Source organism: Tauraco erythrolophus, chromosome 16 (genome assembly GCF_009769465.1).
Source record: "Tauraco erythrolophus isolate bTauEry1 chromosome 16, bTauEry1.pri, whole genome shotgun sequence".
Taxonomy (NCBI): Eukaryota; Metazoa; Chordata; class Aves; order Musophagiformes; family Musophagidae; genus Tauraco; species Tauraco erythrolophus.
In genome coordinates this window covers 16,163,846-16,184,149 of record NC_141480.1, presented here as the reverse complement: position 1 = coordinate 16,184,149, position 20,304 = coordinate 16,163,846, and the positions used below count along the sequence as shown (strand labels likewise).

General features: G+C 40.9%; 1 protein-coding gene across 5 annotated transcripts in view; it reads right to left on the bottom strand.

The window, feature by feature from the left end:
• The window catches only part of TENM2 (teneurin transmembrane protein 2), a 523,826-nt gene that overhangs the window by 168,388 nt on the left and 335,134 nt on the right, over positions 1-20,304 (bottom strand). For all 5 annotated transcript variants that reach the window (XM_086621658.1, XM_086621659.1, XM_086621661.1 and 2 more), the window contains one exon: positions 10,228-10,462. In XM_086621658.1, the coding sequence (XP_086477784.1) occupies positions 10,228-10,462 (235 nt within the window). The remainder of the gene's footprint in view (positions 1-10,227; positions 10,463-20,304) is intronic.

The window sequence follows — 20,304 nt, the reverse complement described above, 5'->3', positions numbered from 1 at the left end:
TGAGCGGCCCTTTCAGGCTTGGACCTAAGGGTCTACAACAAACAGTTCTTACGTTTCTTCCTTTTTTTCCTGCCCAAAAGCAGATCTCACAGAATCAAACTGGAAATTGCAGTCCTTGGCACTGCCTTTATCTGAAATATCAAGGGTTTTAAAGCCAGGAATTTTATGTTCTCTTTAGTTGAGAAGGCAGCTACAGTACCAACAGAAATTTTAAGATAAAGCATGTTTAAGTAAACTCAGATATATAATGAAGCCCTGCTTCCATTAATATTGGATTAATCAATATCTAGATATGTTTTAATAGAACATGTCACTCATATACTGTTTCATGGGAGATGACAAAAAAATAGAATAAAAAATAGTTCCACTGGGATCCACTTTGAGATACATAAAGTATATAAAGAAAACCTAAATACTTATCCATGCAAACATGATCTCTATTATATTGTTAAAACTGATCAGAACTTGATAGAAGCAAAAAAGGCCAATTGCAACGGATATGTGGAACAAGGTCATTCTCAAAGCAAAAAAGAAAAATGCATTTAGATAAACTCTGAATTCTGCCACACCTGCAAGTGTGCTAGGAGATAGCACACCAAGTCAAAGTATAGTAATTATGTCTTAAAATTTTTCAAAAAGACATTTAACTAAAGATATATTAAATATCCACCAAGTCCTTTTGGAAAATTGGCATTACATTCAGAAGTTGGGGACCAGATTAGCAGAAATATCTTCAGTTATAGTAAAGCACACCAGAAAAACTGAGAACATAACGGGCAAAACACTTGGACCCCCAGAGTTTTACATCTAGATTCAGCTACTAATGGAAATAAATTGACTTGTCTCAACTCTATCCCTAAACTCAATGACCTATAGCTATATTTTTATGTGGGATTTGACATACTCTGGAACAACCAATTGTCTGTGGGCCCAAGCTGCCCAGAGAGAACGCGAGCATTTATCAACATTAATTACAGTCTCACAGCGGTAAGACTGGGAGGTATTGTACAATGACTGCTTATGAAAAGAAATGAACTTATATGTACCCATTCAATTAATTTAAAATAGATTCCATATTAGAATTAAAAACCTGTATATTCTCTACCTTACCTGCTCATCTATCAAACACTATTAAGAAAAACACATTTTCTACCTCACAATTAGCATTAACACTTTGATTTAGAGTAGGACTAAATTCCTATTTTGACAACATGGGAGTAAATTTGCTAGGTCTCCCTAATTTCTGTGCATCACGAAGACATTCCTATACTGGAAAACTACAAAATACGATTGTCAGTATACAGCAATTCAGTAACGTAAGTATCCATGAGAGCTGTGGAAGGAGCTTGCATGCTGCTCAGAAAATAAGTTAACCCTGTAGCTGGCTCAGCGCTCTCCTCTGCCGCGCTGCAGCTGTCTGGGCTGCAAACCGCAGCCCCCTTTGTTTTAGGCAGCGGGTGCAGCTGATGCGCTGGATCGCAGATGGCGACCTCATCACTGACGCCAGGAGAAAGGTGACATCTATGAAAGTTGAGCTTGCAAGGGGACATTTGTCCACAGCTCTGTGGACTAATGGTAAATGGAAAAAGCCGTATTTTTCTTTCTTCATTAATTCAGAGCGCTCTATAGCATTTATTTTCCCATAGGTCAAAGGGATCTCTGGTGCTCAGGGAATAGTGGTCTGACAGGGACTGTATTAACTTCTATATTCTTTGAAAGAACAATGTTGGGTTTTTTTTCTTCCTGCTTTCTGGACAGATTGTCATGGCAGCACACTGCAAGAATCAGTTGAGGAAAAAAAAAAAAATTGTTTTTGTGAAGAAAAACTATAATAGAAAGGAAGAACAAGACCCTTTTTAACATAAATTGCTTCTTTCCCTCATACCATCCTAAGCTTGTTTTGTATGAAAAAAGAACTAGAGCGCTGTAATGCTAATTTTTTTATAGTTTTTTAATAAGTTTTTAATAGTAATTAATAAATAGAAAAGACACATAGCAAAATAATAGTAACAGCTCAATTTAGTGGTTCTAGGGCTTCAAAATATCCCAAACTGTGGTAAAATTACATCTGTCTACAATTTTATTGGACATTTATTCTTACCAGAAAAAAACAATGCAATATAGAAAGTAAGGTGCTGGCTTTCATTGGGGCGGGGGAATCTGTTGTCTTCTAAGTTCTCCAGAAAAGTAACCATGAGTCATTTTATGTCAGTGGAAGCCTCAAGGTTTCTGCCAAATTCAGACAGTAAAGCGTTATGGCAGTTTTCTAACTTCCATACACAAAAAGAAACCAAGATTGAAGAAAAATACAAGCTGTTCTTATGCCTTTTATGCTAAGAATGAACTCTGAGTGTTAGACTGGTGCAAGCTTTGGTTACCTGTGTAAGGGGGTCTCAGTCTTTCCTCAGATGAGATTTAATTGCATGTTCTTGCAGAGAAACATAGGATCATCAGCCAGGATGACACAGCTGAGGGCTCTCTGATGTGCCAAAATTGCAGAGAAGTCTCTACCCTTTTCAGTGTCTAGAACACAGAGCCTTCGGCGTTCCCCAAATGCACTAACGTTAGCAATGAAGGTTTAAAATATAATCTATACGCGTTTAAATTGTATAGTTGCAGGATACTGTCTCAAGCACCTCAAATCTACAGACTAAACTCAGCAAGACACATTTTTCCACGCTGAGCTATTTGAAATACACACTTAAGTAAATGCACTGGCCGTTTGACGCGAACGTGCCTACGTGCACGCTCACACCCACACGCCTGCCGCACACAGAGGACAGCCCTCCCGAGAACCCGCTATTTCAGTGGTTTTCAGCCCACTGCAGGTAATTAATTTGTAACTAACCGTGTATGGTGCAGGAGCTAAGGACACTATCAGGTGCAGCAACGATAATTCGGAATGAACCCATCGATACCAATGGTGCACTTCTATCCGTGGTAACGTAACTCTGAACCTTGCAGCAGCCACTCAACTTCCATTGCAGCTCTAAGACCAGCGTCCCAGCTCTGGAAAGGCTCGAGATTCCTTAAAGGCTGGGTCCTTCACAGCCCCAGGCAGTGTCTTCTGAATAACGCAGAGCGTTTAGCAGTGTCACCGCTGTTGCCTCCAGTACCAGACCAGCTCGTCACTGCCCTCTCTGCACTCTTAACAAAGACACAGTCAGACACACAGAATCACAGTAATTGAGAGCTGCCTGGCAGGAAGGTAGGATGTTGTACAAAAAGGCAGGTGCCAGCCTTTGGGCACCTCGATCTGTCATGTTACTGAACAAAAACAAACAGGCAATGTTCACAAAGCCACAACTGAAAACAGAGTAGGTAAAAAAAGACAAAAAAATCTGTACTGTACCACAGCTGCAGCGTTAGCTCTGCACTGGATATGTTTTTACGGGACTACCTGCTCTTCATCTGGAAGATGTTAATTGAGATAATGTCAGATAAGCTTTTATAACCTTCTCTCTCTCTCTCTCTCTTATCCCCGCTGTGCCAGAGTCTGCAGACAGAGAACGTGAAAAATATGGAGAGGGGAAGGATTGCTGAGATGGGGACCATCAGTAGCTCAAGAATTTGAGAGGGAGAACACCAAGATGGAAAGAGATGAAATCTGAAAGGGGAAAACCCGGGAAGGCTAGCGAGGATGCACAGGGTTGCGTGGCTGGTGGTGATGAAGCTGGCGGCACACGGCGGCTCAGCGACCCCAGACGGCTACCAGGGCCACCCCTTACCTTCCTGACTGGTGTCTGTGTGGCCAAAAAAGATTCTGGGTGCCCTGCAACAGGTGCTGAGCACACTCACTCAGCACGCCAACTTAAATCCTAGTTAGCTTTTGCGTGACTTAGCCAGTAAATAATTGCTTTACCCTTTAAATTTATGCATAACTTTCTTGCACTATCGTTTACTCTCCAGGAATGCAGCAATGAAACTGCTCGTTAACAGCTAGTAAGAAGTAAGGAATAGCTGCAGACAAACACAAAAAATCAGTTACTTTGCGTATGTACTTAGATTAAATGAGAGCAGGATCAACAATGCAGATATAGGAAGATTTTGGCAGCTCTGAATCAGCTCAAACTATAGATCCTTTCCCTTCTTACGTAGAAAAACTCGCGTCTTTTCTGCTGTACGGTTCTGAGTAGCATGTTGCATAGTGCAAAGTGACGAAATCCAATAATGCCTACATTTGTTATTCCAGTAATGATGATAATGACAACAGTATTTTGCATGTCAGTAGTTCCATTCATTTTTAGCTTTCTACATCAATTAATGAACAGAATTTCAAAATGCTTCTATTTTAAAAGGCATACATGTAAGCTGTTCACTATCTCTTAATTCAACTACTTGCTTAACTGGAAAAAAAGGAAAAGTACTAGCAACAGTGCTATTTCAAGTCTATAAATAATAGAGTAAAAATAATAGAATAATAAACTCAAATCTCTAAAATAATTTTGTTAACAATCTACATGTAAATGTAAAAAGTAGAAACCTAAATCACATAATTTGAGATTAATTTCTTTTAAAATAAAAAGTAACACCCTAGATGTACCTGCCTCTTCCCATACAGTCACTCACGCTGCCTGTTCACTCTGCACAGCCCAAAACTTAAAATGCAAACCAACAAGATCATGAAAACATGCAATTATCTGCAATCTGTAAAAACTGCTTTGAGCTTATATGTGTGTGAGTAGGAGTACATCTAGATTCTGAACCATCATTCCATATCCTGCTTTTGTAGTGTTTTCCTTCACCCTTTTTTCTCTCCTATCACAGTCTACATTTGTTATGAAAACAATACTACAGAAGCCTGCTAAAAATGACCTTTCCAAAATGTTTTTGAAATTCCTCCAAGTACATGGCCCAAAATTTGTGTGAAGTCCTTGGGGATGCTTTTGACTGTGCTTTACTTGACTCTTTAAAATGCTTTTGATTTTTAGATAGGTCCAGAATCTATCTGTGCAGATTCCATTTATTTGGAAAGTCCACAGAACCTTCCTGAGAACAAGAGAATGAAGGAGTTAGTTCTTGCCCCAGTCCTCAAACTCAGAGGACTAAACTGCTGTAGCATACGTGACTGTAGCCTTATAGTTGACGTAAGTAGTAAGAGCAAGCCACATAAGACAACGTAAAATTAGAGCAAGGAGTTATTTCACTGTTCCAAGTAGTTGTTTGTTACGCCAAATATATCCTAGAAATTTGCGTTAACAAAACAAATTTTGTTTTACTATTCTATTCCAGAACATTTTGCATCATGTATAAAGTTATCAAACTATCGAGACATTATTCAAAATAGGCAGACAATTGTGGAGAGCAGCTGCAACTTCGAACTTCTACACGTTCAGAAACTTCACGTTTACATATTCAGTTCAGAAGTTCTGCAGCTGATCCCGACACCCTAATATGGTACAGCATCTGAATTCAGCATTAACATTTCAGATATTTCTTTCTCTTTAAAAAACAAACAAACAAACAAACCCTCAGCACTAAATCATGCTCTTCATGTACTCTATTCTTGGCTTTTTTGCCATGACTGCCTCAGCCTGCACAAAGCCACTACACACCGCGTTCACTCCTTCGCTGCCGGGAAGCTGCAACTACAAAACCGCTGAGCACAGATGCTGCCCCGCTCTGACGCCCCGTGGTTGTGAGTTCATGCGCTGCATTGGTACAGTATGGGATACAGCTCACATTGCTCCTCCAGCCATTAATCTCCCTTTTCTGTCTGGGCTCTCTCTCCTCAGGCTCACCCAGAGCACGTTGGAATCAGGCTGGCGAAGTGAGAAATACAGCTTGAACCCCAGGAGCAGCAAATATTTTGAAGAGCAACATGGGAGATTTTTTATGGCTAATTTTCAGGTTGCTCAATCTTTAAACTGAACTTTGTTCAAATGACCCCAGATTTGGACCACTACTCTTATACTACAACCCACAAGATCCAAAGACACTGATTTTTTCATCACCAGAAGATTGACCATCATCCTTTCTCCTAAAGTACAGGAGAAACGTTAGTATGTTACAGTCTTCTCTGAAGCCTAGCAAGAGATCCTTGTGAGCAAGCTCAAAGAAATTACAGACGTACATACAGAATTATCTCTACAACCAAAAGATTTGGACTGAAAAATATGTGAAAGTATGAGACTAATTATGAGGCTAAAGAATAAGACTAATTTCTATGTAATTTTTTCTTTTCTTTCTTTTTTTCCCCCCTCCTGGAGTAAGTATTATTAATTATAATGGTACTAAATGAATTAATATCAGTATAAAGTACCGGAACAGGCATTAGTACATCAGGCAATCTCAGTCAAACATCCATCCATGAAAGCTCTTCTGTTATCCTTGCTTATGAGTCATTCCATTTTTGACAGGTGCGTGCAGGTGGCCCCGTGTGAGGTTTCCATACCAGAGGACTCTTACAGTGCAAAGAGTGATGCAAACCTTCCTTGCAAAGCCATACTTTTCTCCTTATGCCCTCAAAGCATTTCAAGCTTTAAAGCACAGTGCTGCCTCTCTAGCTGTCTGGAAGTAATGAGACCCACACTGGGATGTACAAAGGTAGTATTTTTATCATTCATCCTCTTCGAAAGCAATGATTAAAGAAGCAATAAAGGAACACCTCTTAACTGGAAAACGTAGAAACCAGCACTTTGGAAAGGAGAAGGAGGAGATGGTTAGAAACAGACTGCAAGAGGACAATAAAATTTAAAGAGCATTAAACAGCAGCTCCGAGCCTAAAGGTAAAGCAGCTAAGTACTGCAGAAATGAACCATAAAAATAGCACTATAAAAATTCTATGGCAATGTGTTACTACATCCTTAGTTAAAGATATTTCAACCCTTCCATTACGGACTCTTATTTCAAAGAAAACAGAACAATTATGTGGCCAACCTGGGGGCCTGTTGCAGCCATAAAGAAGCAGCAGACTAGGGAAGATACAGCCCATATTTGTTTGCCTTGAACCAGAAACAAGCACACTAAAATCAAGCACACATCCCTGGAAGTGTTCAAGGCCAGGTTGGATGGGGCTTTGAGCAACCTGATCTAGTGGAAAGTGTCCCTGCCCATGGCAGCAGGGTTGGACTAGATATCTTTAAAGGTCCCTTCCAACAAAAACCATTCTTTGATTCTGTGACTCTACAAAAGTGTAATTAGCAACTCTGCATAAGCATTTTGCAACCTTGTAACTCCACTAAAAGCAACAAGCTACTGCAACACTGCTAAGCATACTTATGTAAAAAATACAGAATCATAAAGGGTACGTGGACACCTGAGGTAGAGTTGTCTGAAGAGGCGACATGGAAACACGTGCAAGCAGTAAAAGCTTACTTTGCATCACAGAGAAAATAAACCAAATGTCATCAACCCCCTCAATCAATATTGAAACAAGAGGTGGAGAAAAGATAAATTTGGAAAATGTGCTATTTCCAAACAGTCTGAATTTAGCCCAAACTGCCCAAGACAACAAAGGAAAGAGGGAAAGGAAAAATACTCTGACCAGAAAAAAACTCACAACAGGCAGACAGACACACGTTGTATTATTCAATGATTTCTGCGTTTAGTACCGTCAGATAAAGAGACGTCTGGAATCTAAATCGTGATCTGAGTTTTGTAGTGCTGACATAAAGCATTCCCTTCAGACAGCTCAAGTACTGCTTTTTGTTTCATGATCAGTAATGTGACCACTTGCATACTATTTTCACTTGAGAGCAGAATCTGCTGAAGGTAACTGAAAGGTGAAAACTAAAAGTTGTGAAACTCTTTCCCGACAAAGCAGGTGCTGTCAGTGCTGGCTTTGCCTCCTGAGCATTCCACTGCTGAGATTAATAAACTGACAACAAGCAAAAAAATTCAAGTGTAGTGCACTGTGAAGAGGCAGTATAAGAGGGATCAGTGTTTCACAACAACGTAAAGTTATAAAGTAAATGTTGAACCAAAAAGTCAGCAAAAAGCTGTCATCTGTTTTTCTGGCTACTGATATGAATTTAGACAAAATATCAGTTTTAAAGTAGAAGAATTAAAGGCTAATTCTGAAAGCCTTTGATGATTCTGCAGGCATCAATTTCAGCAAAACACTGCAAACCAGGGGGAAAAAAAAATAAAAATCATCATCTTCTGAGTTAATATTCTTGTGATGAAACTTGTCATCAAGCCCTGTCAGGTGTGTAATTTCAGAAAAGAAGGAAAATCGATCCTGTAGCAACTCTGGAATAGTCTTAGAACACAGCAAGCCTGTCAGGATGTTTTCAAATATCTTAATGCTTGCCTATGACAAACCCATCTATGGAAAAGCTCCAATTAACTGCTGGGTATCTTGCAACCTCCAAAAATATCGGTATTTGCAAAGTAACCTTTTGTCATCACATGAACACATATATATTCCCAGAGCTTTTATGATAAAAAAAATAGAAAAGGAGAAGAACCAGAGTTAGTAACAGAATTGGTGGTCTCCACATATAGGGAATTTACACAAAATCAGACAGTAAAAGAAAAACAGTCAGATAAATGCTCAGTCTTGTTTCTCAGGGATGCCAGTATTATGACAACTAATCATTTTGTGAATATCCCAAAGAATTCCCTCCCTATAAAGTGTCTGGTAAATTGGGACAATCTTAACCCATCAGTATTGACATATTTCAGGTACTGTTGTACCCAAGAACAACTTCACATGAAAACAGATGGGCAAGGAACAGTAAGGGGCTACTCCACACTAGAATTAAAATTATGTTGTAATCCTGTGGGCAACGAACCTCACAGCAACTGGCCCAGGCTGAGTAGGACCAACATCGTTATCTTGTAGTTCTTAGTAATAAATACCAAGCCCAAGATACCAAAATTAAGTTCTAAATTGTAGCAGATGCTGTCACAGAAGTAGCAGTTAAGAGCAGAGCTTCACTCTTTTTTTTTTTTTTTTTTTGGCCAAAGTTGGCTCCAAACCTTCAGTAAGTGAGAATTCCTTTCCTTTCCTTTCTTGGACATCTCAGGCTTTGCATAAATTGCATTTGCTTTTCAGCCCCCCCACTTCTGCATGGCACCCATGTTAGCACTTCAGCAAAGCAGGGCAATGTGAACAAAGCCCCTCGTGAGCGTTCCAAAACAGGGCACAGGCTCCCAGCTCCTTTCAGTCTCATTGGTTCCCCACGGTGCTACAACCGCTGATGAACTGCTGGATAACAACAGCCTGGGTACTGTAAGCGTCAATCCAGCTATACCAACTCCTCCCAGAGCTCCAAACCAGAAGGCAATCTTTAATCAAACTCTGGGAGGGATGGGGCTTGCTGCACGGCGGTGTAACTGTACTGTACCTAGCTACTCTGGGCGTAATCCAGCAGAGCAGCATTAAATTCCTGGAAGGCTGTAATATCTCAGAAGCTGTGGCAACCAAGCAGCTGAAACCACTAAGCCAGCGTTACAAGCAGCCCAGCTCATCTACCTGTCGGCTGTGTTTGCATCTATCTGGGCAAGTGAGAACACCCTACTGTTCCAACCACTTCTTTCAGCACCCAGTGGCTAATTTTAAATTCTGGGAGATCAGCTCTGCCAGCTTCGCTATTTAGGCGCAAGTTAAATATGTTTGACATTCCATGCCCCAAAATGACAACAAACCAGAATATTTAGAATGGCAGCATGTCAGGCACTTATTTATTTATTTATCTGGCAGGCCTAAGTGCTGCACCTTTTCATTTATATGCAACTGTTTGCCCCACGGGCATCAAGCTGTTAACACGTACAGAAGAGATTAAAATGAGCTTGCATGTCAGATGAAATATAAATTAAAATTATAGTACTGTCAGTCTTGAATCTGGGATTGTTTCTCAAGGTCTCCCAAAATGCATAATTTCAAATGAGCCTCTGTTTGTTCCTTCAGGAAAGGCAAAATGAGTAATTTCTCAGCAACACAGTCAATATGAATTATAAGTAAGATGTCCCTGAGCCTATGAGTAAGGTACGCTGTACTAACACCACGAGCTGTGTGCGCAAGGATGGTTCAAATCAATAAAAAGCTTTAAAACGGGACATGTGAACAGAGAGACATCCACCTGTCTACCAACACAAAGCACATCAGAGGCTTGTAGATATTCTAATGCCAGTAACTCCCAATGCTGTGTCAGCCAAAACCATCGTTGGCACAAAGCAAACTAAACCCGAGCTCCTAGCGAGCCAAACAGTTTTCTCTGGGCACTTCAGTGACCCGGGCAGTGGCACCCCAGGGAAGGGGTGTCCGTCCCCGCGACCCACCTGGTCTCGAGTGGGACGTTGCTGTTGAGCACCCAGCTGTCCTGGAGCTGCACGGACTCAGGGGTGGTGGCCAGGTCATTGGGCGCCGGAGCGGGCGCGTGGATTTGGTTCCGGCGGTTTGTGAGCGAGTTCCTGTTGAGGGAGTTGGCAGAGGAATGGTGATGGGACAGGGAATGGTTGTGAGGAGGAGGGAGAGGCGGCCTCAGTGTTGACTGGCTGTGATGATTTGAAGGGCCTAAAATAGAAAAGAAAAATAAATCACAAATGTGTGCTGATGATATTATTCGCCTTGGTATTTTCAAGGGACCGCTGCCTGGAAAAAAAGCCAGACCCTGCAAACAGGAAACTAAGCCTGCGTGCCTTTGGACCTACAGGAATCAAAACATGGTTACGTCAGATCAGCGATTATTAGAGATCAGACGTTTTTATAAAACAGTGTTTCCAGGGTGCACAGTTGGGATGTTCACGAAGACTAAATTTAGATTTAAAAATACTTCTTTATGGATTCTTTCTGGAGAAAGGCTCCTCCGTGGAGGAGCCAGGAAAGCAGTCTAGCTTGACCATTCTGTACATCCACTCAGAGGAACTTTTTTCTCTCTCTTTCTAGCAGAGACTTTAAGGAGACAAATCTTAACAGATTAAAAACAGCTTTTGAGGATACGGTCTTTAGGCTTCTATAAAACTTAATCAGAGATCTCAATCTGCTTTCACTCACTGTTATTTTACCAATCAGCTTCAAATGAACAGTATTTGTGCCCGTGAAAGAAGATTAAACTCCAAATATGAAGAGAGGAACAATGAAATTATTATCTTTCCTCTTCTTCCATGTGATCAGGATTTGGCCCATAGTTTTCTGTTTAGTAATGCCACAAACATACACCAAGATCTGAAAATTATGCTACTCTTTCACCCTCTTTCATTGAAAAGTGAGAGATGATGTTTTTAGAGATAAAGAAGGATATATGCTTTTCTCCTTCTTTGAATACTGACATGTTTGCATTGATAATGAAAATACATTTTTCTAATCAACAAGATGAGTAGATTAAATTAAAAAGTACAAGAAGAGAAAATAGAACAAGCAGGTATCATTCCAGCACAGTCACTTTTCTAAACATAAACACAGAAAGGTAAATAACTTTAAGTGCAATTCTATATGTTGCAATAGTTTAATTCTAATAAAAACAGTGAAGAAAACCAACACTGTAAGTGAATTATGAACCACAAGCTTTAGTCATTATATCAATTTGTATTTTTCTACTGAAAAATAATCAGAAAACCTAATATTAATGAAGTTATAATTATAATGATGTATGTATGTTTTTAGAAACTGAAACACATTCTGTAGTTAATGAATCAAACAATAAAAAAACATTATGGGGAAACCATTTGCAGCGAGACTAATCTATTTTTATATGAAACAACGAAGTATAGAAAAACTGCTGAACTGATCAATTAACTGTAAGTTAATTAAGGCCAATATTTTAAAAAAAAACATCCAAACTCGCCCAAAAAGCCAATAAACCATTCAGGCAGGACTAATTCCACTTGAGAATCAGGCGACGCAGCCAGGAACCAAAATTGGTGCATCATTTCAGGCCTCTGAATGCTGAAGTTCTTATCAAAGCACCTTTCAGAATCAGGCACGAGCCACAGCACTGGCCGTGTCCACCCGGTGCTGAGTGCCCCGGGAGCAGCCATCCCTGGCACTGCTCTGCGCCCGCCCTGGTGACAGCGATGGCAACGCCTGCGCCCGATGGCGATGCAAGTGGGGTACAGAGGGACAACAGAGTCGTTCGGAGCGAGGTCACTAATTGTCTTAAGGAGTTCTGTGGGCCTGGGGAGGCACAGACAGGCTGCCTGGGACTCGTGCACGGCGAGTAGACCTTGTCCTGTCACAAGAAACCTGAAGGAGAGAATAATAAACTCTGCATCCTTCACATGCCGCTTTAAATCTGCACAGAAGTGTCTTTAGCTTTTTTGCAGGTCTGCTGCCCGAATGCTCACCCTATGGGAAGGTCAACTGCTTTAAGTACAAACACACCTTTCACAAACACATTCCAAATTTTAGGGCCATCATACGCGTCGCTCGCCTCACTATCCTTGCTTCAGGTGTGTCTTACATAAGCTTGAAAGAGACTGTTTAGCCCAGCAAACTTTGCATTTAAAACCCCCATTTGGACCTCCTAAAACATAAATGTCTAATCTACACTAGGTCCTGTGCCATTCCCCAACAGCGTCTGGAGCAAGACACAGCAGGAAGAAAATGTGTTTGGACAATATCCACACACATAGAAGCTTAAGTGGAATTACTGTCTAGTCTGTGCTAGCTTCAAACAAAGCATGTTTGGATTTCAATAAATGGATATTTATGAGTGATAAAATACAAACATGTGCCCTTGTGTTAAAAACTACTTCAGAAGATTCATGTGCTTCATATTTTCTCAACTTATGTTTGATGCAGCTTTTACTTTTGTAGAATAAACATGGCAAAGTCGCACCTACATAGACAAAAAAGTTTTGCTCTCCGAGACACAGTAGTGCTGGGTATAGAAAGACTCTGAATCTTGCAGCCACAGAATCAGAGAGGCTGTTCTTAAAAGCGAGCCAACTGCACATGAGTGAGAATCAATGGATTTCCTTTCTTCATTAACTGATGACACCAAGTTGTGTGGTGTTGTGGACACGCTGGAGGGAAGGGATGCCATCCAGAGGGACCTTGACAGGCTGGAGAGGTGGGCCTGTGAGAACCTCACAAAGTTCACCAAGGCCAAGTGCAAGGTCCTGCACGTGGGTCGGGGCAATCCCAAGCACAAGTACAGGCTGGGTGGAGAATAGATTGAGAGCAGTCCTGAGGAAAAGGACTTGGGGGTGTTGGTTGATGAGAAGCTCAACGCGAGCTGGCAATGTGCACCAGCAGCCCAGAAAGCCAACCATGTCCTGGGCTGCATCAGAAGCAGCGTGGCCAGCAGGTTGAGGGAGGGGATTCTGCCCCTCTGCTCTGCTGTTGTGAGTCCCCACCTGGAATACTGTGTTCAGCTCAGGGGTCCCCAACATAAGGAGGACATGGAACTGTTAGAGCGAATCCAGAGGAGGGCCACAAAGATGATTTGAGGGCTGGAGCACCTCTCCTCTGAAGAGAGGCTGAGAGCATTGGGGTGGTTCAGCCTGGAGAAGAGTAGGCTCTGGTGAGACCTTCTCGCAGCCCTCCAGTACCTAAAGGGGCCTACAATAAAGCTGGAGAGGGACTTTTTACAAGGGCGTGTAGTGATACGACAAGGGGGTAGTGGATTTAAACTGAAAGAGGGCAGATTTAGATTAGATTTAAGGAGGAAATTCTTTCCTCTGAGGGTGGTGAGGCACTGGAACAGGTTGCCCAGAGAAGCTGTGGCTGCCCATCCCTGGAAGTGTTCAAGGCCAGGTTGGATGAGGTTTTGAGCAACCTGGTGTAGTGGAGGGTTTCCCTGCCCATGGCAGGGGGGTTGGAACTAGATCTCGAACATCCCTTCCAACCCAAACCATTCTAAGTCTATGACTAAGGAAGCAAGAACTGAATTCAGGCTACCACAAATTAATTCTGTCTCAAGACTCAGTTCCCACACAGTAAATAAAATGTACTGCACAAAATAAACTGTGCAGAAGTAACTGAATATATACCGCAGCTGCAAAACCTCAGAAATATGGCATAAGATGAATGTAGCATTTAATATAGAATAATAAAACAAATACAGATATCAGTGTTATGTAGGTATTATATAGCTTATATTAAAGTATATAAAAGCTTATACATATATAAAAAGCACTAACTAGGGAGCATGCACACACACTCATGTGTATATAGGAGAAAGATAAAAGCTTAATATGCTGCTTCTTTATGTTTCTGTTTAAATGAATCAAAAGCAGAAGTTGAACACCATTGAACTTGCCAGAGATATGAAATTGGATTCACACCTGAACATCTGAGCACTTCTTTATGAGCATCTTTGCCTAAATTAAAACTTCAACAGCAGTACCTGCAAATTTGCTGAGCTCAGAAGTTCAGAAAAGTAAATCACTTGTTCCATAATAAAAGATCAGCAGCCTAAAGGACTGGCACAATGTACCTTAAATGCTCTGCAGCCTCTTGCCAATTGCTTTATTATTTGGAAGCTTAAATGCAGTAAGTGTCTTGATGGACTACATCTGGCTTTATACATCAGGAAAGAGATTTTACTTCTGATATAGCAGTTGCCAATATTAGTTTGGGGAAAAATACTGAGGAAATTGTGACTTTTCTCAATTATTACATGAATTAGGGGTTTCACATGAATACACTATACAACCTCAAACATTCAGGATTTAAAGAGAAGTCTCCTAAAACCACAATGAAAACCAGAGCACTGGAAATCTGAAACACTGGTACCGTCCATGTTTTGGCTTTTTTTATTTTTTAATTTCTGATTTAAATTCACAAATAGACAAACATACCTAATTCCAATGAATTTTAGTACACATTGATCGTGTGGAACAGTTCTGAAAAGTCAGGGCCTCATGACCATATAATCAACACACAATTCTTCAATAGATCTTACTGTGGTCAAGAATATCGGCAACGCTCATTTCAAATGCACAAATTAGAAGCTGAGCGAGGATAAATTGTGTTCTTATTAAGTAATCTGAGAATACAAAGTCTGATCTACATATCTTTGAAGTAATCATAAGCTACCCAATTAACTTATTTGGGTCTAATCAAAATAAAAATGCTAAAAAAGAAAAAAAATAATAATGTTTTGTTCTGTTCATTCTTTTATCCAGTACAACAATTAAACAAACCAGACGAGCACAGAGATAAAATTCAGGTAAAGATGGATGCAAAATAGCACTTGTCTCCTTAAAACCAACCAAACAAAAAACCACCAGAAAAACCAACGCTGAGCATAATTGTGTCACTATGGTCTTCCCTTTCTTTGCTGTGGTGATGCAGCAGCCCGGTCCACTCTCAGATCTCAGGATAAGCCCTGTTATCTTGGATACAAATCATCTTGGATAACTCAGATAACAAGTTAACTTGGAGAACTGTTATCCTGGATACAAGCACAGTGACCTGGGCATCAGGCACGCTCTGGCCCCACTTGGGCCAGCTGCTGCCTGAACGACACATTCGGATAAGCCCGGCATGCTTTGGGAGAACTACCCTTGTGCTGTTATCTTGGTTGCAAGTGCAGAAGCCTGGAGCAGGGGTGGCCACACCTGGGCCAGCTCCTGCCAGAATTGTCTACCAGAAGCACTCAGCACGAATTGTGGCCAGAGTGGAGAGCACTGATCAAAGCTGATCATCTTGAGATCCTACAAATAGCCATCCCAAAGTGAGTCCCTTTGAGCTCTCTAGGACCACGGAAGCTGTGTGACCCAGCATCCCCCCTGAGCTGAGACACCTCAGGAGATGTCACCAGGATTGAGAGATCGTCTGACGACAATTTCGCGGGGACTCGAAGGGCTGATTTCGCGAGGTTCACCCACCGTCTGCTGGTGAATGCCGGCACATACAAGTGAGTCATTCATGAAACTCAGGGAAAGGGAAATGTTAATCATAGGTTATCCTCTGTGTATGTGTGTGCAATCTGATTCAGAATTGTTTGCCTGCTTGCCTGTACGTGTGATTCGATTTCACCTCCATCTGTGTATGCAACCCTGCTGTAAGTTTTGGGCAACCCTCACACTCTTGAATCTTTTAACTAAGTCACTATTTTGACTTTAACAAATTCCATAGAATCAGTCTGTTTAATTGGCTGATGATTTGGTGCTCTTAGTAATTATATAACCTAATCTTGTGATCTATCTCAAAAACATTAATTAATCCGATACTGCTGCTAAACCAAAGCTGTGTAACAAAACAGTTTGCCTACACAAGAGAGCAGAGAATCTGCAGCCTGAAGTACAAGCCCTTGGCTATTGCCCTGCTGCACGGGATGCAGGGTGAAAGCTGGGGTGCCACGGGAGCACCGTGTGATGGGCAGCTGTTGCATGTTCTTCGGGAGCCTGTGCTGCTGCATCCTAACAGTCTTATTCTGGCATGAGCCTGGCAGCCTCAGGGATCAGGAAAAGCCACTGGATGTCACAGCGTTACAGATACGACAGCAATGGCTGTGTGCTCCTGAGCACACCCTTCCAAACACCACTTCTCAGCTATTTTTGCAGTTCAAATGTTGCTTAGAATACAAAATGAAACTTCAGATCTACTTTAACATAGCCAAATTATTTTTCAAAGTTCTTGCAAGGCTTCGGTACGCTCACTTAACACGTGCACTAAATCCATGCAACACAACGATCTGAGGAGAACAAGTTAATCTCCCACCTCAGATTAAATTCAAAGCAGAATCAGCAGCATCTGTAATCTAAGCAAAGCAATCGCTTCCCCACGTCCCAGTTCTTTGTCAATACTACCTCAAAAAATAATGTAGATTGTATCTTAGATGTGCTGAATTAGCCTCTGTGCCGTGATTAAATGCTAGAGACAATAAATGCCTTCTCATCAATCCTTTTCACAAAAGAAAAAAACCAAACATATTATTTTTCCAAAATGAACAATGATGTAGCTATTTCCTTATACATCTAAACAATATAAATATTGAACACAAAAAGATAACAAAGTTGATGTATTGAAAAAAAAATGAATTAAGTAAACCCACAGAAAAATCCTTGTTAGCCAGCACTAGAAACCCAGTCTTTGGTATTCCTAGTTCTTTATTCAAATAACTCTACCACGCTGTCTTCTCAAGGAAACCACATCATATGCTATCACAATGAGTAACAGTTTTTTCACAGGACCACAGGGCCACCTTCCAAGCTAAATTCATCTTCAAAGGCAGATCACATTACTCAGAGTCAGGAAGAAAAGAAAGTATTGAGACACCCGGGAATATAATACAGCATCACAAGGAGCTGCCGTCTCCATGGCCAGCTTTCACCCTGGGATCTCAGCCTTCATTTGAGTTTGGCAGGGTGGGACCTGGGCTCCTTCCCAAGCAATATAAACTCTGTTTTATGCTATGTCTGCTTCAGTTCTTCTGTTCGTTTGCTTTAATTCTCTAAATTATTTTGTGCAAGGCCATAGTTAAATGGAATCTAAACGTTCTGAAAATGTTTTCAACATATGCTGTAAAGAAGCAAGTTATCTCACTCATAACCATGGATATCATTACCTCACTCTCTTGTTGTTGTAAACCCAAAGCATTTGCCAGGTGTTCCTTCTTTTGTCCGCATGTTTTTACAGTGTTTGAGGCAAGAATAGGTTGAATGACTGGCTGTCATCCCAGACTGTACGTTTCAAACTGAAAATTCAGAAAACGTGTGGTATAAAATTGTAAGTCACTTATCAGTCTCTGCCAGTGCACTGCAGCATCTCCTCAGCACAATATTAGAATAGAAAATTAAACATTGCTGTGGCAAAAAAGAAACCAAGAAAAAAACAAACAAAAACCACCCCATTGCTTACCCACGATATCCAGACAACCACAGAAAAGGGGAAAGGTGGTTTAACGGATAAAGTCTAGGACTTTGTCATAGTTTCCATATCCCGCTCTGACTGAGGCAACCCTTGAGCGATTGCGGCTGGATCACTTGTTATCTCTAAGCGTCTCCATCCATATCCTTGGCGGGAGCACGGAAGGTAAATTACCTTACCACTTACAAGGCAATCAGATAGCAGTGCAGCACGAGGCAGCGAAACGCTCGGTGGCTGCCGGGCTGCGGGGCTGTGGGGCACGGGTTCATCGCGTGGGAGGCAGAAGCAGCAGCAACCAAATTAACTCCGCCAGAGCGGAGGTGTGCCTGTGTACACAGAGCGCGACTGCTGCTCCATCGCGCTCCCGAAACCGGAGAGAGGGGCTGAGGCGCTCTGTGCACGCGTCCAAGTGCACCTAGACGGAATTAGCCTGCTTGCAGCAGGAATATTAGCTTGTTCTCAGCATCGCTGGGGACAAAGAAATGGAAAGTTTAGTCTTTGTGCCAGATAGATTGGTTGGTTGTGAAAAAGCGGTGTGTGTACCTGTGCGAGCGACAGGAAGGATGCAGGACCCTTCACCAGGAGTCTAACCTGAGGGATTACAGTCATATAACCAGTTTTCACCAGTGAGGGTCACCTACAAAAAGGTTAAAAACTACTGCCCCACAAAGTAGTACTAGCTGAGATACCATGTACTAATTATATTTGCTGAAATACAGGACTTGAATATTCATTATCACACTACACGAGGTGCATGGGCTGCATAAAATAATGGCTAGTCAATGGCAAAACACATCTCTTTAATACTAATGCTTTAGGTGGATTCAGTGTCCTGTCATACTTTTATATATATGTGTATATGTGTGTGTATATATGTATAAAGGTAGCCATACTATTTCAATTTTTACGTATCATAAAAATGAGTCAGAGAGGTTAAAGAAAGAAGCCTTCTTGCCAATTAAAAAACAATTCATGTATTTCACAGCTTTCCCAATCAACTTTTTCATTCAGTTTTCCAATAATGACACAGGTATAAAACATATTTCAGAGAAACTAAGGGTGTATTTATCTTCTTTAACTTAGATATATGACTTTTGTCTGAAGAAGGCACTGATATAAGAATAATTAAATAGATCATACATATGTATTTCTAAGCAATAAATTTCATCATTACCATGGACCATTTCAGTACAGAATGCTAAATGTTGCTCTATATACCTGGTTCTGCAGAACTGGAAAGAAATGAACCCTATCTAGAGACTTACACAAACCCTCTCCAAAGCCTGCACAGTCTGATACACGGAGAACCACACCAAAGAGAAAGTGAAGACATACATGTTTCTGAACAACCTACAGAAACTTCGGAACAGAAATATTTAGGCCAGCATCGTAAGCCTGGTGACATTTTCCTGATCGGAGCACAGCTTGAAAAGTGCTGTTTCCCTGGATGGTCCAAGGGGGAGCCTGAAAATTTTCATAGTGACATAAGAATAATTGTACTGTAATTTCCAATTCATTGTGAGCCTGCAGTCAGGTGCAATAGAAAGTCATCCCCGGAGCTATTACAGCAGTACTTCGGGTTTTACACAACCCAGTCAGTTTGCACACAAAGCTGTTTTCCAAGGGGGCAAAAGAAATGCTAGTCACAGGTGTTCTAATGTAATGTTATCTTGATTATTTCAGAAACACCACAGAACATATTGTCCAAAAATATTTTTTGTGTGTTGTTAAATATAACCTCATAAAAAAAATATACAAGAAAGAGTCTCTCAAAATAAATTACTTAAAGTAACTGTGTCAGAGAGAAGATCTATTAGGAGACTGAGATCTCAGCAATGTCTCGTGAGTTTTTTAATAAATCAGCCTTACAGGCATTGCAGATCCTTTAAGAAGGAAAGGTCTATCAGCAGAGTAACGATTTTGAATCCTTCTGTTGTTCTAAGAGTCTGTAATGTCAAAAGTTTGGCAGCTGAACTATTAATGAAACTAAATATACTGAACATGGCTTTTGGCATCAAGTAATTTTTCTGTTCCTCAGGCAATATTATCATCCTTCCCAGTAGCACTAACTTTTGTCAACTGCTTAATTTTTTCATATTCCATTTTATACTACTGCCTTGGGACGATTCCCCATAATGCAGACTGCACACCAATCTAGAATTTTTTTCAGTTCAACAGCAGTATCAACAAAAATACACTTGTTTTCTTTTTTAAAAGAAAAAAAAATGTTCTGTCTTGCTACAATGCTCTTCCATGGGTGTTCAGGGTTAGAGGTTTTTTTTCAGCAATATTACCCCTTCAGCCCAAAGAAAGTATGAAAAAAATAATACAGTTTTTCCTTTAGACTGAACCACCTGATAATCAAATGGTGGAAATAATCACTGACGTATAAGAATCATTAACATGATGACTTACTGACATATACCAGTAAATACAAGGTTCCTGGAGGAGCTTCCTGGGATAATTCAATTTCACAGCTCCTGGGAAGCCAGTTATTTACTGCTTGGACAATCTGTTTCCCAACATGTAGAATGGGTAAAAATAATTTGTGTAGACTATATGGAAAAAGTAAGAGGAACATTGCATAACGCTGTAGT